This window comes from Molossus molossus, unplaced genomic scaffold, assembly GCF_014108415.1.
Source record: "Molossus molossus isolate mMolMol1 unplaced genomic scaffold, mMolMol1.p scaffold_m16_p_13, whole genome shotgun sequence".
In the NCBI taxonomy this organism is placed as follows: domain Eukaryota; kingdom Metazoa; phylum Chordata; class Mammalia; order Chiroptera; family Molossidae; genus Molossus; species Molossus molossus.
In genome coordinates, this window is record NW_023425348.1 from 52,874,493 (window position 1) to 52,888,018 (window position 13,526).

Below are 13,526 nucleotides of genomic sequence, written 5' to 3' on the forward strand. Positions count from 1 at the left end.
TGAGGGATTCACAGTCACCTGATTCAGTGTTTGCATATTTGAGCAAATTATAAGTTCATAATAGTCTCAGTAAGAGATTATTTTAGACCAAGGAATCATCTTTGATCTGGGTTTAGGGATCAGGAAAAAAAATCTAACCTTAGAAGTTGAGGTATATAGCATTAAAAGTAGTAAGTCAAATGTCGAAAGGGGTTTTCTTTTGTGTGTGTGGTGAAAATAATGAAATTGATAGTCACATTAAAGCGTTGACATTAGAAAATTATGAGGAAGGATTGAGGGCCACTTATACCATGATGGTGGCTTTACTTCCAGTCCTAACAGCTACACAGATGCCATTGTGAGCCCTCTAATTCTGGGGCTTGTAGTTAGCCTCCTATACCCTTTTTGGGTCCCAACTAAAGTAGCTGATGAACTGCTGCTTTTGTTCTGAGCAGGAGAGAAATATACCATTTACAGCATTGGTACTGGTGTTTTCTTGTGTTCCCACCAGCTACCCATCTTTCTGCTAAGGAATGTTCCAGCTGTTGCTCCAACCTCTGTCAGAGTGCCAGTTGTTGTAGTTCTGGTAAGTGAGTGACTAAAATGAGAGAGAATAACAATAATAAGCTGTCATTGCTACTGAGGAAGTTCAGGTCTCTCCTATCCTATAATCTTAGCAGGAGAGAGGTTGACAGGCATTTTTTAAATGGGAGGTACTGGAGGCTACTACAATATTGGATTTCCAGTTCATTTTCAGCCAGTGTTTGTGGAGCACAAAGTGTTTACAAGGGATCTGTGTGGACTGAAGCAGTTCTAAGAAAATTCATGGAGAAATTGGAAGTTGTGGCCTTCAGGAGCATAGATCCTCAGGAAATACTTGTCAGTTGAAGGAGCACAGAAGGAGCATTTGAAGAGGAAGGTATATCTCACTATATGGAGTAGTATGAACAAAAAGAAAGGTACAAAGGTGGAAATGAGACATTGTCTTGAATGGATAGTGAGACTACTATAGTATGGATAATTTCTGTTGAGAGTTTGGGGGTAATTTTGGACTTGTAAATTGGGACTCTGTTAAAGAGGGTTTTAAATGTCATGATGGGAAATTTGGATGTGATCTTTTACATACTGATGAACCATTGAAGTTTGTGTGTGTGTGTGTGTATTTTTTTAACAGAAAAGTTAGCGGCTGGGATTTATGGCTCACCAGATTGACACACCATAGCCTTGTAGTGGGCTTTCACTGGTGTTACATTTTCACGTATGCAGGAACTTTCAGGTCTTTCTATGGAATAGTAATTTGTTTCCTACCATAAATTACTTTCACACCCATTAGCTTAGATTAGCAACCAGCACCACCCAACTTCTAGTCCTCTACTTAATGTAGAGGGGGAGAATAATGTCTGATGTGAACTAGGTATTCAAACCCTTTTAATGTGGGTGATCACTTGGGTTGAATAAATGGAGAGGGGTGCATAATATAGTTCTTACCATTATTAGAGGAACAAAGTCAATAATTAATGTAGTTTGTATAATCAGATTGGAGAGTGCAAATGGTTTCCTTTTATAAATTGTTATTGTTTTATTGACTCAAAGAAATGTAGAGATAACCTTTTAAAATGTATCCTAGGTATACTTTCAGAGTATTTTAAAAAAATGTGTCTGTTTTATTGTTTAACATTCTTAGTCACTATTTATGTGAACATTTCTCTTGATTTTTTTTTTTATTCTTGGCAATTGACTGGTTCTCATTTCACCCAAACACAAAAAATAATCCAGCCTTTTAAGAGTGTCTGTCTTTACCTTTTAAAATGTGCTCAGATATGCAATTCTTAAATACATTACCCCTCTTCAGAAAGTCGACCAGTAGATAAAACTGGATTCTAGTAAAAGAAAACCAATTTAAAGCCTTTTAGATAACCTAATCTAAAAAGATTTTAGAATAATGACTTCTTAAGCACTAGTTTATATTTTGCAAAGCTGTTATGCCTCTTGCCTAATGGAAGCTGAAGTTTCTTTCTCATAGTTCTAAACTAAAAATTTGATTTTTAAAACTTCTTTGAAATAAAACAACAGGCCTCTTTCTGTTGTTGTTGTTGTTGTTCATCCTCCCCCCGAGGACACTTTTTAAAGATATTTTGTTCAGATAGAGTGGGAGGGAGAGAGAGAGAGAAACATCGATGTGAAAGGGACACATCAAGTGGTTGCCACCCACATGACCCAACCAAGGCCGGGGACAGACTGCAACCGAGGTATGCGCCCTTAGCAGGAACCGAACCTGGGTCTCTCCAGACCACAGGCCAACACTCTAACCATGAGCCAAGCCGGCCAGGGCAACAACAACAGACCTCTTAACAATACAGTTAAAATGCAAAGAAATCACAATTAGGTCAGCAATTCTTTACCCATAATCTTGGAGCAAAATATGATTCAGAGTTCAGGATTTTTTGGATTTTAGAAATGTTCACATAATCCATGTTATGTAATGTTTCTGTTGAAATCTGTAACAGCACTCAATAGTATTATTATATTGGCAATAAAAAATGTGATAATTCACCCCACGTGGAATAAATGAAGATCATAAATTGCCTGTTGAGTTCGGGTTTTGTTGCCAGATGTGTTATTTTAAAAAAAACTTCTGGTTTCTAATGCTTTTAGAAATAGAATATTTTTTTTCTCTTCATAGATGCCACTCTGCCTTAATACTCTTGGTTATGTAAATTGCTTAAGAATGATAAGATATAATTGATTTTATATCTATCAGCTGCTAATGTTTAAAAGCCAAATCATTGTAGCTCCTCAGTTATACAGTATTCAGAATTAGAAATAGCATGATGAAGTGGTTAAGAGGGCAAGCCTTGGATCTTGACTGCTGAGGTTCATACCTAGACGTGTATTCTGGGAAAGATATTTAACTTTTCTGTGCCTCCGTTTCCTCAGCTAGGAAAGAGAGGATACTGATGGGGCCTTGAAGATTATGACCTCATGATAAACGCTGAGTAAATTTTAGATATTCTATTATTTGAGGTTTTTCTAAGGTTGTTTTGGTTACATAGTAGGTTTTTCTTCTATTTGCTTATATTTGTGTAAACAAACAAGTAGTTTAAATTTGTCATCTATAAATAAAATTGTGAAATAAAAATAAATTCTTACAGAATTAGTTTGTATTGTTACCCAAAGGTACAAGAAACCAGAGGAACGGAGTCCGTTGGTAGCAGCAATGCAGCATTTCCTGCCAGTGCTAAAGGACCGTTTTATTCAGCTTCTTTCTGATCAGTCTGATCAATCTGTTCTCATTCAGAAACAGATTTTCAAGATCTTCTATGCTCTTGTTCAGGTAATCTTTAAGTATAAAAAGTTGGTGTATCTAGATTAAGTGAATGATTCGCCAGTCAAATATAAGTTGCCATAATTATAAGTATATTAAAAGTCTAACGAAGCATATACAAATATGTCTAATAAATCTTAAATTATAAACAGTCAATCTTAAATTCTCTTAAACTATCCATCACTCTTTACAAAACTAGTAAATTTTTCTTATACTTTTCATCTTAAGAATTCACAAGTTTGAAAATCAGTTACTTCATTACAGTTTACATCTAACAAGTAATTTGGTATGCCAAGTCTACATAGTCTAAATAATGCCAAGTCTCAATAACTACAAAACCTATCTTAAGCTTATGTTGTACCAAATAACTAATACTGTGGGCTTAACTGACACACAGTAATGAGCCTTATCATTTTTGTATATTGTTCTAAATCTTTTTGGGACAAAAGTTATCTACAGGAAATGGTTGTGTCTGTATTCTCAGTGGAATGTAATTAGTTAAGAATCAGAGTTTTTGATCAGGGTTAAAATTGTGATTTTTTTTTTTTTTTTGAGCCACATAGCCATAGAAGGATTCATTTCATCTACCAGAACCTTTGGTTCAATTCATGCCTTTACTTACTTTTTAAATCTAAAGTGTCTTGGAGACACAGCATGTGTGCTATTTCTATTTTTCCTCCTGACTGGTAGAACCCCTATCTTTTAGATTAAAAATAAGTTATTTTTGTAAATTATTTTAGGGCACAGAACAGAATATTTATCATTGCAGTGAATTTTTTTGAGACTAGATTACCCTGATATAAAAATACAGCCTCTTACTTCTGAAAATAGATTTCCTAAAATTCTAAATAAGATATTGATTTCATGAGCCTATTAAGAGATAGGATTTATTCCAGGAATGCAAGAATGGATCAACAGGAAGAAATCAGTTTTTGTGATTAACTCTTATATGAAAAGGGAGACCTGTAACTATCTTTGAGGATGTCATTCCTACTTTAAATAGAAATCCACAATAAATATTATACCTTATGGTGAAAATATAATATACTCCCAGTAATTTGGGAATAAGACAAGGATGCCCACTGACATTGTCACAATTCCCAGTATAGATAACTAACCAAATTTACCTAAGTACCTAAAAATAAGAAATGTGGATGGAAGGAAATACTTTTTGTAGGTTTTGTGAAGGATAAAAGGAAGTAGAATTTTCTTTTGTAAGTATTTTAAAGATAATTAATTCTGATTTTAATTTAGTATACACTACCACTGGAGCTAATAAACCAACAGAACCTGACAGAATGGATAGAAATTTTAAAGACTGTCGTGAACAGGGACGTACCTAATGTAAGTCTCTTTGTGTTATTATATTACTAAACTTAAATATTTAGTTATTTTTTGAAAATTTTAACTGCAGTTTCCTGTAACATTCTTTCTAAACTTACATAATTCACAATGCAGATTTTTCTAGATAGAGACCATTTCATCTTTTGTATATATGCACATACTAAGTACAAATTTGTGAAGGGTTATTGTATATGTTATTGTTTAAATGCTTTTATATCTCTGTTAATTTCATCCTAATTCTTCTGTTTCTTCTAAGTCTTTTTTAAATATGTTTTTATAAATTTTTTTTTTTTTTTTAGGGAGAGATAGAAACACTGATTGGCTGCCTCTTGCATGGCCCCTACTGGGATTGAGCCCAAAATCCGGGCATGTGCCCTGACCGAGAATCGAACTGGGGCCTCTCATTCAGTCCATGGGACAATGCTCAGTCCACTGAGCCACACAAGCTGGGCTGTCCTCTCAGTTTTTAATTAAGAGCTCATAACATATATCACCTTGCATAGTTAAAAATGTGCATTTTTCTGTACATACTTAATACAACTATGTAAAGTATAACTCATAGTTTTTATATATATTCTGTACGTTTTCAGGTATAATATATAATCATAAATATGCACATATTATAAGAAAATAATTCATTGATTTGTGACAGTCACATTGCACCCATGTACACATCATCTGGAATGTTTACTGGTGGCTTGCTCTGATCATCCCTACCATCACCATTCTCATTTCTAGCACCATAGGTTAGTTTTACCTATATATAACTTAATATAAAAGTACCTTTTTTTAAAAATCCTCACCTGAGGATATTTTTACATTTATCTTCAGATAGAGTTGGGGGGAGAGAGAGAGAGAGAAACATTGATGTGAGAGAGACACATCGACTGGTTGCCACCTGCACGACTCCAACTGGGGCCAGGGACAAACCGCAGCCAAGGTACATGCCCTTAGCCAGAATCGAACCTGGGACTCTTTGGTCCAAAGGATGACGTTCCAACCGCTGAGCCAAACCGGCCAGGTCAAAAGTACATTTTTTGTATGTACATTCTTTTGCTTAATATATTTACCAAATGTATTAGTTGTGTGTTGTGGTTATTTGTTCCTTTTTATTGCCAAGTAGTAATCCATTATATGGATATATTATTGTTTATATGCAAGTTGGATATACTAGTTAATGAACATCTCGGTGGTTTCAGAACTTTAATATTACATCAAGTTGCTATGAATGTTCTTACATAAGTTTTTGTGATCACATATATTGTCATTTTTCTTGAGTAAGTAGCAAAGAATGGAATTGAGTCATAGTGTAGGTGTATGTTTAACTTTATACCTTCAAAAATTATTTCCCTAGTGGTTATACCATTGCTCTCACTGGCAATGTATGTAATTTTGATTGCCATAGCTTACAAATACAGTGATACCTCGGTTCTCGAACGCCTCGGATTTCGACCAAATCAGTATTCGACCAGGAGATTCGAGAAACTTTTGTCTTGGAATCCGAACAAATATTTGGAACTCGAACTTCCGAGATGAGCCGAGTTGAGCCGAATGGCGTTCATTCGGCCCAGTGCGCCTTGCTTGCGTCATCAGTGTGAGTGCAGAGAGAGAGTCACGCTTTGTGGAGAGAGTCACGCTTTACACTGAGTTTAACCCTTAGACATACTGTACACTTTTATTTCTTGTTGAGACTTATGTTTTTCTACATATTATATACAAATTAGGCCAGTAAATAGGCATTTTCTGGGGCTTGGAACGAATTAATCCAGTTTCCATTATTTCCTATTGGGTTTCATTGCTTCGGTTCTCGAACAATTTGGTTCTCGACCGTCCTCCTGGAACGAATTATGTTCGAGAACCGAGGTATCACTGTATGTCATGGGATGTCTTAGGAAAATATGATGATCCAATCTGTCTTATGGAAATTCTATAATTAAGCATCCCTTTATTACTGAAAAGTTTTTAGTAACTTCACTATGACAGATAGTTTTGCAAATGAAAGTTCATATTTGCAAAGATATATATATATCTGTGTATTTATACTAATATATATATATATATATTTTTTTTATCCTCACCCCAGGACATTTTTTCATTTTTTTGTTCAGATAGAGCGGGAAGGAGAGAGAGAGAGAGAGAAACTTCGACGTGAAAGGGACACACATCGAGTGGCTGCCACCCGCACGACCCAACCAGGGCCACGGATAAACTGCAACCAAAGTACATGCCCTTAGTGGGAACCAAACCCAGGTCTCTCTGGACCGCAGCAGGCCAACGCTCTAACCGCTGAGCCAAACCAGCCAGGGCTATACTAATATTTTTGAAACTAGATTTCTAAAATGAAGTTTCTTGTGCCCTTTTGATTTGAACTATACTGGTTTTGATTAAGCTACTTGCCATGTCCTTGACTTTAATTTTGGTTTAGACTAAAATGCTTGGGTTTAAGCTTTAAAAATAATTTTTTCCCCCCAATTATAAGAGAAAGTTACATACAGAGGTAATAGAAGTGAGCTGGCTGGGCTGTGTAGGCTCAGAAAACAGGTTATAGAAGCAAAAGAAGGGCCCTTGGAGTTTAGGAGAGGGTAAGGAAAAGGTGACATACCTGGGGAGAAGAAGAGGAGAAAGAGAAAGGGGTGGATATGCTTCTAAGAGGGAGAACACGTAACAGTATTAAAAAGCATATCCTTGGTAAACAGTTGAAGCAGTGTAAGTGCTTCTTATATTTAAATAAGGAGTAGAGTTTTTTCATATATAGCCTCTTATTATGAAAGGCCAACATTAGAGGAGCCTTCATGTTTTTGAGAATATTTTCTCACCTCATACTGTTTCTCTTAGATTATATTATCTCTTACTATCTATGATTAAATAAATGTCTCTTTAAATTAGGAAACACTTCAGGTTGAAGAAGACGATAGACCTGAGTTACCATGGTGGAAATGTAAGAAGTGGGCTTTACATATTTTAGCAAGGCTTTTTGAAAGGTAAGCTCCTATATATATGATGATTTAAGTATATTTTTACAGGTTTTTGGTTTTATAAGTGTTGTTGATATAAAAGCATTATAAAGAAACAATGGGTATCCTAATATTCTTTTAGATATGGAAGCCCTGGCAATGTTTCCAAGGAGTATAATGAATTTGCTGAAGTGTTTCTGAAGGTGTTTGCTGTTGGTGTCCAGCAAGTAAGTCTAAGATGATTTTTCTAAGTATAAACATAACATTTGGTTAATTTCTCTCTCGATTTTTTTTTTTATCCTTACCCTGAGGACATTTTTGCGTTTATCTTCAGATAGAGCAGGAGGGAGGGAGGAAGAGAGGGAAAGAGAGAGAGAGAAACATCAATGTGAGAGAGACACATTGAGTGGTTGCCACCCATACGACCACAATAGGGTCCGAGGACAAACTGCAGCTGAGGTATGTGCCCTTTGCGAAAACTGAATCCGGGACTGTCTGGTCTGTGGACCAACGCTCTAACCGCCGAGCCAAGCCAGCCATGGCCCTCTTGCTTATTTTATTAAAATGAAATAAAATAATAAAGCCATGGCTGGTGTGGCTCAGTGGGTTAGAGCATCGTCCTGTGCACTGTAGGGCCATGGGTTCAATTCCCAGTCAGGGCACCTACAGGAGGCAACTGATCAATGTTTCTCACATCGATGTCCCCCACCCCACCCCCACCCCCACCCCCAACTCCCTTCCTTTCCTCTCTCTGAAATCAATTAAAAAACAAACAAAACAGCCCTGGTCGGTGTGGCTCAGTTGGTTGGGTGGCACCCTGAGCACCAAAGCTTCCTGGTTTGAGGCACATGCCAAGGTTTCAGGCTTGATTCCCTGTAAGGGGTATGCATGAGGCAGCCCATTGATGTTGCACTCTCACATTGATGTTTTTCTCTCCCTCTCCCTTTTTCTTTCTCTAAAAATCAGTAAACTTTTTTTTTTTTTTTTTTTTTTTTTTTTATTAAGGGGGGGAGAGAGAGAAACATCTATGTGAGAGAGGAACATTGATTGGCTGCCTCCTGCATACCCCCTACTGGGGATCAAACCTGCAACCCAGGCATGTGTCCTGACTGGGAATCTAACCAGTGACCTCCCAGTGCATGGGAAAATGTTCAACCAACTGAGCCACACTGGCCTGACAAACCTATTAATATTAATGTAGAATACATTTTTTTGTTTAAAATAGCTATTTTCCAAAAATTCAGCAAGAAGAAATGACGTTGTTACACATTTTTTACTAATACTTTTAATGTCTGGCCTAATAAAAATCTTCTGTATACCCATCTATATCTGTATTCAGTCTGTTTTAATTTGTTTCGATGGATATAAAGACAATTTGGCCTTAGAGATAAGAAGCTGGGAAAGCAAAGAATGTTTTGATTGACTTTTCACATAGTTGTAGAAATTCTTTAATATCACACCCAAATTTGACAGTGGTTTCTTTTTCATTTATTTTTTAATTGTTGACACTATTACAGATGTCCCAACAGTGTAGTTTCTTTTTTTTTTTTTTTATCCTCACCCGAGGACATTCTTCCATTTTTTGTTCAGGTAGAGTGGGAGGGAGAGGGAGGAACAGAAGAGAGAGAGAAACATCAATGTGATAGGAACACATCGAGTGGCTGCCACCCGCACAACCGACCAGGGCCGGGGATAAACTGCAACCGAGGTATGCGCCCCTAGCGGGAACCGAACCCGGGTCTCTCAGGACCGCAGGCCGACGCTCTAACCGCTGAACCAAACCGGCCAGGGCTCAACAGTGTAGTTTCTTAAAGGTTAATTGCGATGTAGAGTTAGAAGCTCACTGAACATTTTATATTCCATGACAGTAATACCCATTGCTCTCTATAGCACTTTGAATGGATCATTTATACATGAATTTGTAACATCCTGCACCGACCATTTAAAGAATGGTGACTCATTGAGTTAATGCAGATTTCCCTAATGCTAATACATTTCATCTTGCAATTTAAATATCACATTAGTTAATATCACTACAGCTCTCATCAGAAATATTTTAAAATACTTTTTCCTTGGAGCTCAGATTTTAACACAAATAACATTGTTGGTTATTTTTCTTGAAGTGACCGGCTGGTTTTGTTCTTTTTTTTTTTTTTTTTTTTTTTTTTGAGAAAAAGATAAGCCATACACACAAGTCTAAATAACCATAATTGGCTTTAGTTTTTCTTTTAAATATATGATAGTATTTGATGGAAGAAGCTATTATTTCAGCTTTTTTTCAAACAATTATTCTTTGGTATATAGCAGAAGTGCTATATGTATACTTACCATTTAGTAATATTTACCATATTTCTTTTTTTTATCCTCATGTGAGGACATTTTTCCATTTTTTGTACAGACAGAGTGGGAGGGAAAGAGAGGAAGAGAGAGAGAGGGAAACATCGATGTGAAAGGGACACATCGAGTGGCTGCCACCCGCACGACCAACCAGGGCCGGGGACAAACTGCAACCGAGGTACATGCCCCTAGCGGGAACTGAACCCGGGTCTCTCCGGACCGCAGGCGGACGCTCTAACCGCTGAGCCAAACCGGCCAGGGCGATATTTACCATATTTCTTATTCACTGAAGTTTTTTTCCCCCCAATTTAAGGACATTCTTAAGGAAAGCTTGTTCTCTAATTATGTGGCTGTAAAGAATATTATGACTGCTAATATACTCTGGTGCTAGTCCCTTGATTCATGTTAGGTACAGAAAGTTTTACCACCATTGCTTTTCTACCATCAGTGCAAACGTAAACACAGTAGGAATGGCATATAACGACTTAGCGTTATTATGAAAATTGTGTTCACGTCACACACCTGTTGAGAGGTCTGTGACCCAGATTTTGACATTAAATAGGTAGGTGAATAGTTTGGGTAATGTTTTCCCAGAATGTGATTTTAACAATATAGGGATGTTTCAGAATTTGTGGTATGTTCAATAAGTAGCAAAAGATTTTTTGTTTTTTGTTTATTTAATCATAACTAGTCCTTTGACACGGTGTTTTTATTTAAATGCCCGAATAAATGTGGTTCTCCAATATATGGGTCTTTTTTTTGTTGTTGTTAATCCTCACCCAAGGATATTTTTTCCATTGATTTATAGAAAGAGTGGGGGAGGGGGAAGGAGGATATTGGTGTGAGAGAGACACGTTGATTGGTTGGCTCCCACACAAACCCCAATGGGGCTAGGGATTGAACCTGCAACCCAGATACATGCCCTTGACTGGGAATCAAATCTGAGACTCTTCAGGGAATGGGCTGATGCTCTAACAACTGAACCACATTGGCCAGGCCTCCAATATATAATTTTAAAAATTACTTTTTTTCGCCCTAGTCGATGTGGCTCAGTTGGTTGGAGCATTGTCCCATATACCAAAAGGTGGCAGGTTAGTTCCTGGTCAGGTTACGGGTTTGATCCCCAGTTGGGGTTCCTGCAGGAGCGAACTAATCAATATGTCCCCTCCCTCCTCTCCCCCTCCCCCCTCCTTCTGTCTTTCCTGTGTTCTCTCCTCTCTTTAAAAACAAAAATCAATTAAAATATAAGATAAAAATTATTTTCTTCTTCAAAATATATGCTCATGATTTTATGATGATCTGGATATTAAGGGAAGTGCCAGATGTTTTCGCTGGCTTGTAAATAGTTAAATTTCTATTTAAATTTTGTTTTTTGATCAAATTTTTTCCCCACAGGTTTTATTGAAGGTGTTATATCAGTACAAGGAGAAGCAATATATGGCTCCTCGAGTTTTACAACAGACATTAAATTATATTAATCAAGGAGTTTCTCATGCCCTCACCTGGAAGAACCTGAAGCCTCATATACAAGTAATTTTCTATCTGAAAAGTTTTCTTGGAAATAACATTAATTACCATAAAGGCTTAAAAATGAATTTTTTGTGGCTTGTGTTGCTTACTGTAATTCTGGTTATGGTTTTGAGAGTAGAGTAGAAAAATGAGATAAAACACCTTGCATAAACTTAAAAGACATTTTGTGAATATTTAGATTATGTTTTACTTAAAACTGTTCTTACTGTTGTATTATGGTTAGTTAATATCTTAGTCATGTAATTTGGAATAAGCAAAGAACTATTTTATCAGATTAGTTTTGTGGGTAATTGGCTTATATGTTACTTTCTTGAGTAACTTTTTTTACTTTATTTAGAACTGTAGGACTTGATGGACTAAAATTTCATGTTGTATTTTCCAGCATACTTAGTTGCTACCTATATACACTTTTTTTTTTTCTCATCCTCACTGGAGGACATTTTTGCATTTATCTTCAGATAGAGTGGGAGAAAGGGGGGAGGAAGAGAGAGAGAGAGAGACATCAAATGGTTGCAACCTACATGACCCCAACCAGGGTGGGGACAAACTGCAACCGAGGTACGTGCCCGTAGCAGGAACCAAACCTGGGACTCTCTGGTCCGCAGGCCAACGCTCTAACCGCTGAGCCAAACTGGCCTGTATACACATTTTATTTCACAATTGTTGCATAGAGGGAAGAAGATGTACATGGATGGTTGATCTGAGAATGCAAAAAAGTTTGGTATTAAGCTTTTAAAAAATACATATTATAGATTGTAGGTTTACTTTTGTTTTACCACTTAACAGAAATGTGAAGGTTTAAATTTCAAGACTGACTTAAGGTTGTTACTTTCTTAACTTTTAAATTGCAGGGCATTATCCAAGATGTTATTTTTCCATTGATGTGCTATACAGATGCTGACGAAGAACTTTGGCAAGAAGACCCTTATGAATATATACGCATGAAGTTTGGTAAGGGATTTTCACTTTTACATTAATAAAATGTCAGTTAAGGTTGTATGTAGCAAAACCTGCCAGGGCGTTGTAATTTTTTATTCATTCACTCCAGTTGGCTATTGTTATTTTTTTGTTTGACAACTAAAGGAAAAGAGGTCAGTGCCCCTAACTAAATATTAGTCAGGTATTTCATGCTTTAAAAATTATTGCAGCCCTGGCCAGTTTGGCTCAGCGGTTAGAGCGTTGGCCTGCTGTCCAGAGAGACCCAGGTTCGGTTCCCACTAAGGGCATGTATCTTGGTTGCAGTTTGTCCCCGGCCCTGGTTGGGTTGTGCTGGTGGCAACCACTCGATGTGTCCCTTTCACATCAATGTTTCTCTCTCTCTTTCTCTCCCTCCCACTATATCTGAACAACAACAACAAAAATGGAAAAATGTCCTCAGGTGAGGATAAAAAAATAAATAAAAATAAAAATTATTGCAGCAACAAATCACTGCTTTAGACTTTTGGGGGCGTTTTATTCGTTAATTATGATATTTGATCATCTTCAGCAGACACAGATACAATAGTGTTATAAGTTATTTGATGTGCTTCTGGCACTTGCCAAAACTATTAGAAATGCAAGATTACGCCTTAGCACTGAGTGTCTAAACTATACTTTTGGATCCCATATCAGTCATCATATATATGGAAATTGAGGAGACACATAATGGAAACTAGAGTCACATGGAGTCTCTCCATGGAACTAAAGAATTTTAATTTGACTAATGTTGAGTATTAGTCCTTCCTAGCATAATTTTATGTATGTTTTTTATTGGCTTAAAATAACACACATTAACTGTCTCAGTTACTGGGAGTCAGAGACCTGGGCATGGCTTAGCAGAATTCTCTGCTTCAAGATCTTTAATGAAGTCGCAGTCAAAAATTCTTATGTACTTTTAGTAGTTTGCACTTTTGTGAACCTGTTGTGAATTCTCACAGTCGTAGTCTTTTGTATGAGAGAAAATAATCATTGGGAGAAATTGATGGATTAGTAACACTTAAAGTGTACATAAAATACATGGAATTAGGCTTTTGAAAAATTATATGAGTAGTTCAATTTCATATTCACTTTGTGTGAAA

The 13,526-nt window shown here is 36.7% G+C and overlaps 1 protein-coding gene across 5 annotated transcripts in view; it reads left to right on the plus strand.

Moving 5' to 3' along the window:
* Window positions 1-13,526, plus strand: part of IPO7 (importin 7) — a 57,553-nt gene that overhangs the window by 22,574 nt on the left and 21,453 nt on the right. For 3 of the 5 annotated variants that reach the window (XM_036258013.1, XM_036258015.1, XM_036258014.1), the window contains exons 5-10: window positions 3,157-3,313; window positions 4,559-4,648; window positions 7,535-7,629; window positions 7,745-7,829; window positions 11,335-11,469; window positions 12,321-12,420. In XM_036258013.1, the coding sequence (XP_036113906.1) occupies window positions 3,157-3,313; window positions 4,559-4,648; window positions 7,535-7,629; window positions 7,745-7,829; window positions 11,335-11,469; window positions 12,321-12,420 (662 nt within the window). Of the gene's footprint in view, window positions 1-492; window positions 566-3,137; window positions 3,314-4,558; window positions 4,649-7,534; window positions 7,630-7,744; window positions 7,830-11,334; window positions 11,470-12,320; window positions 12,421-13,526 lie in introns of those variants that run through there. The other 2 variants (XM_036258017.1, XM_036258016.1) reach the window with 2 other exon arrangements.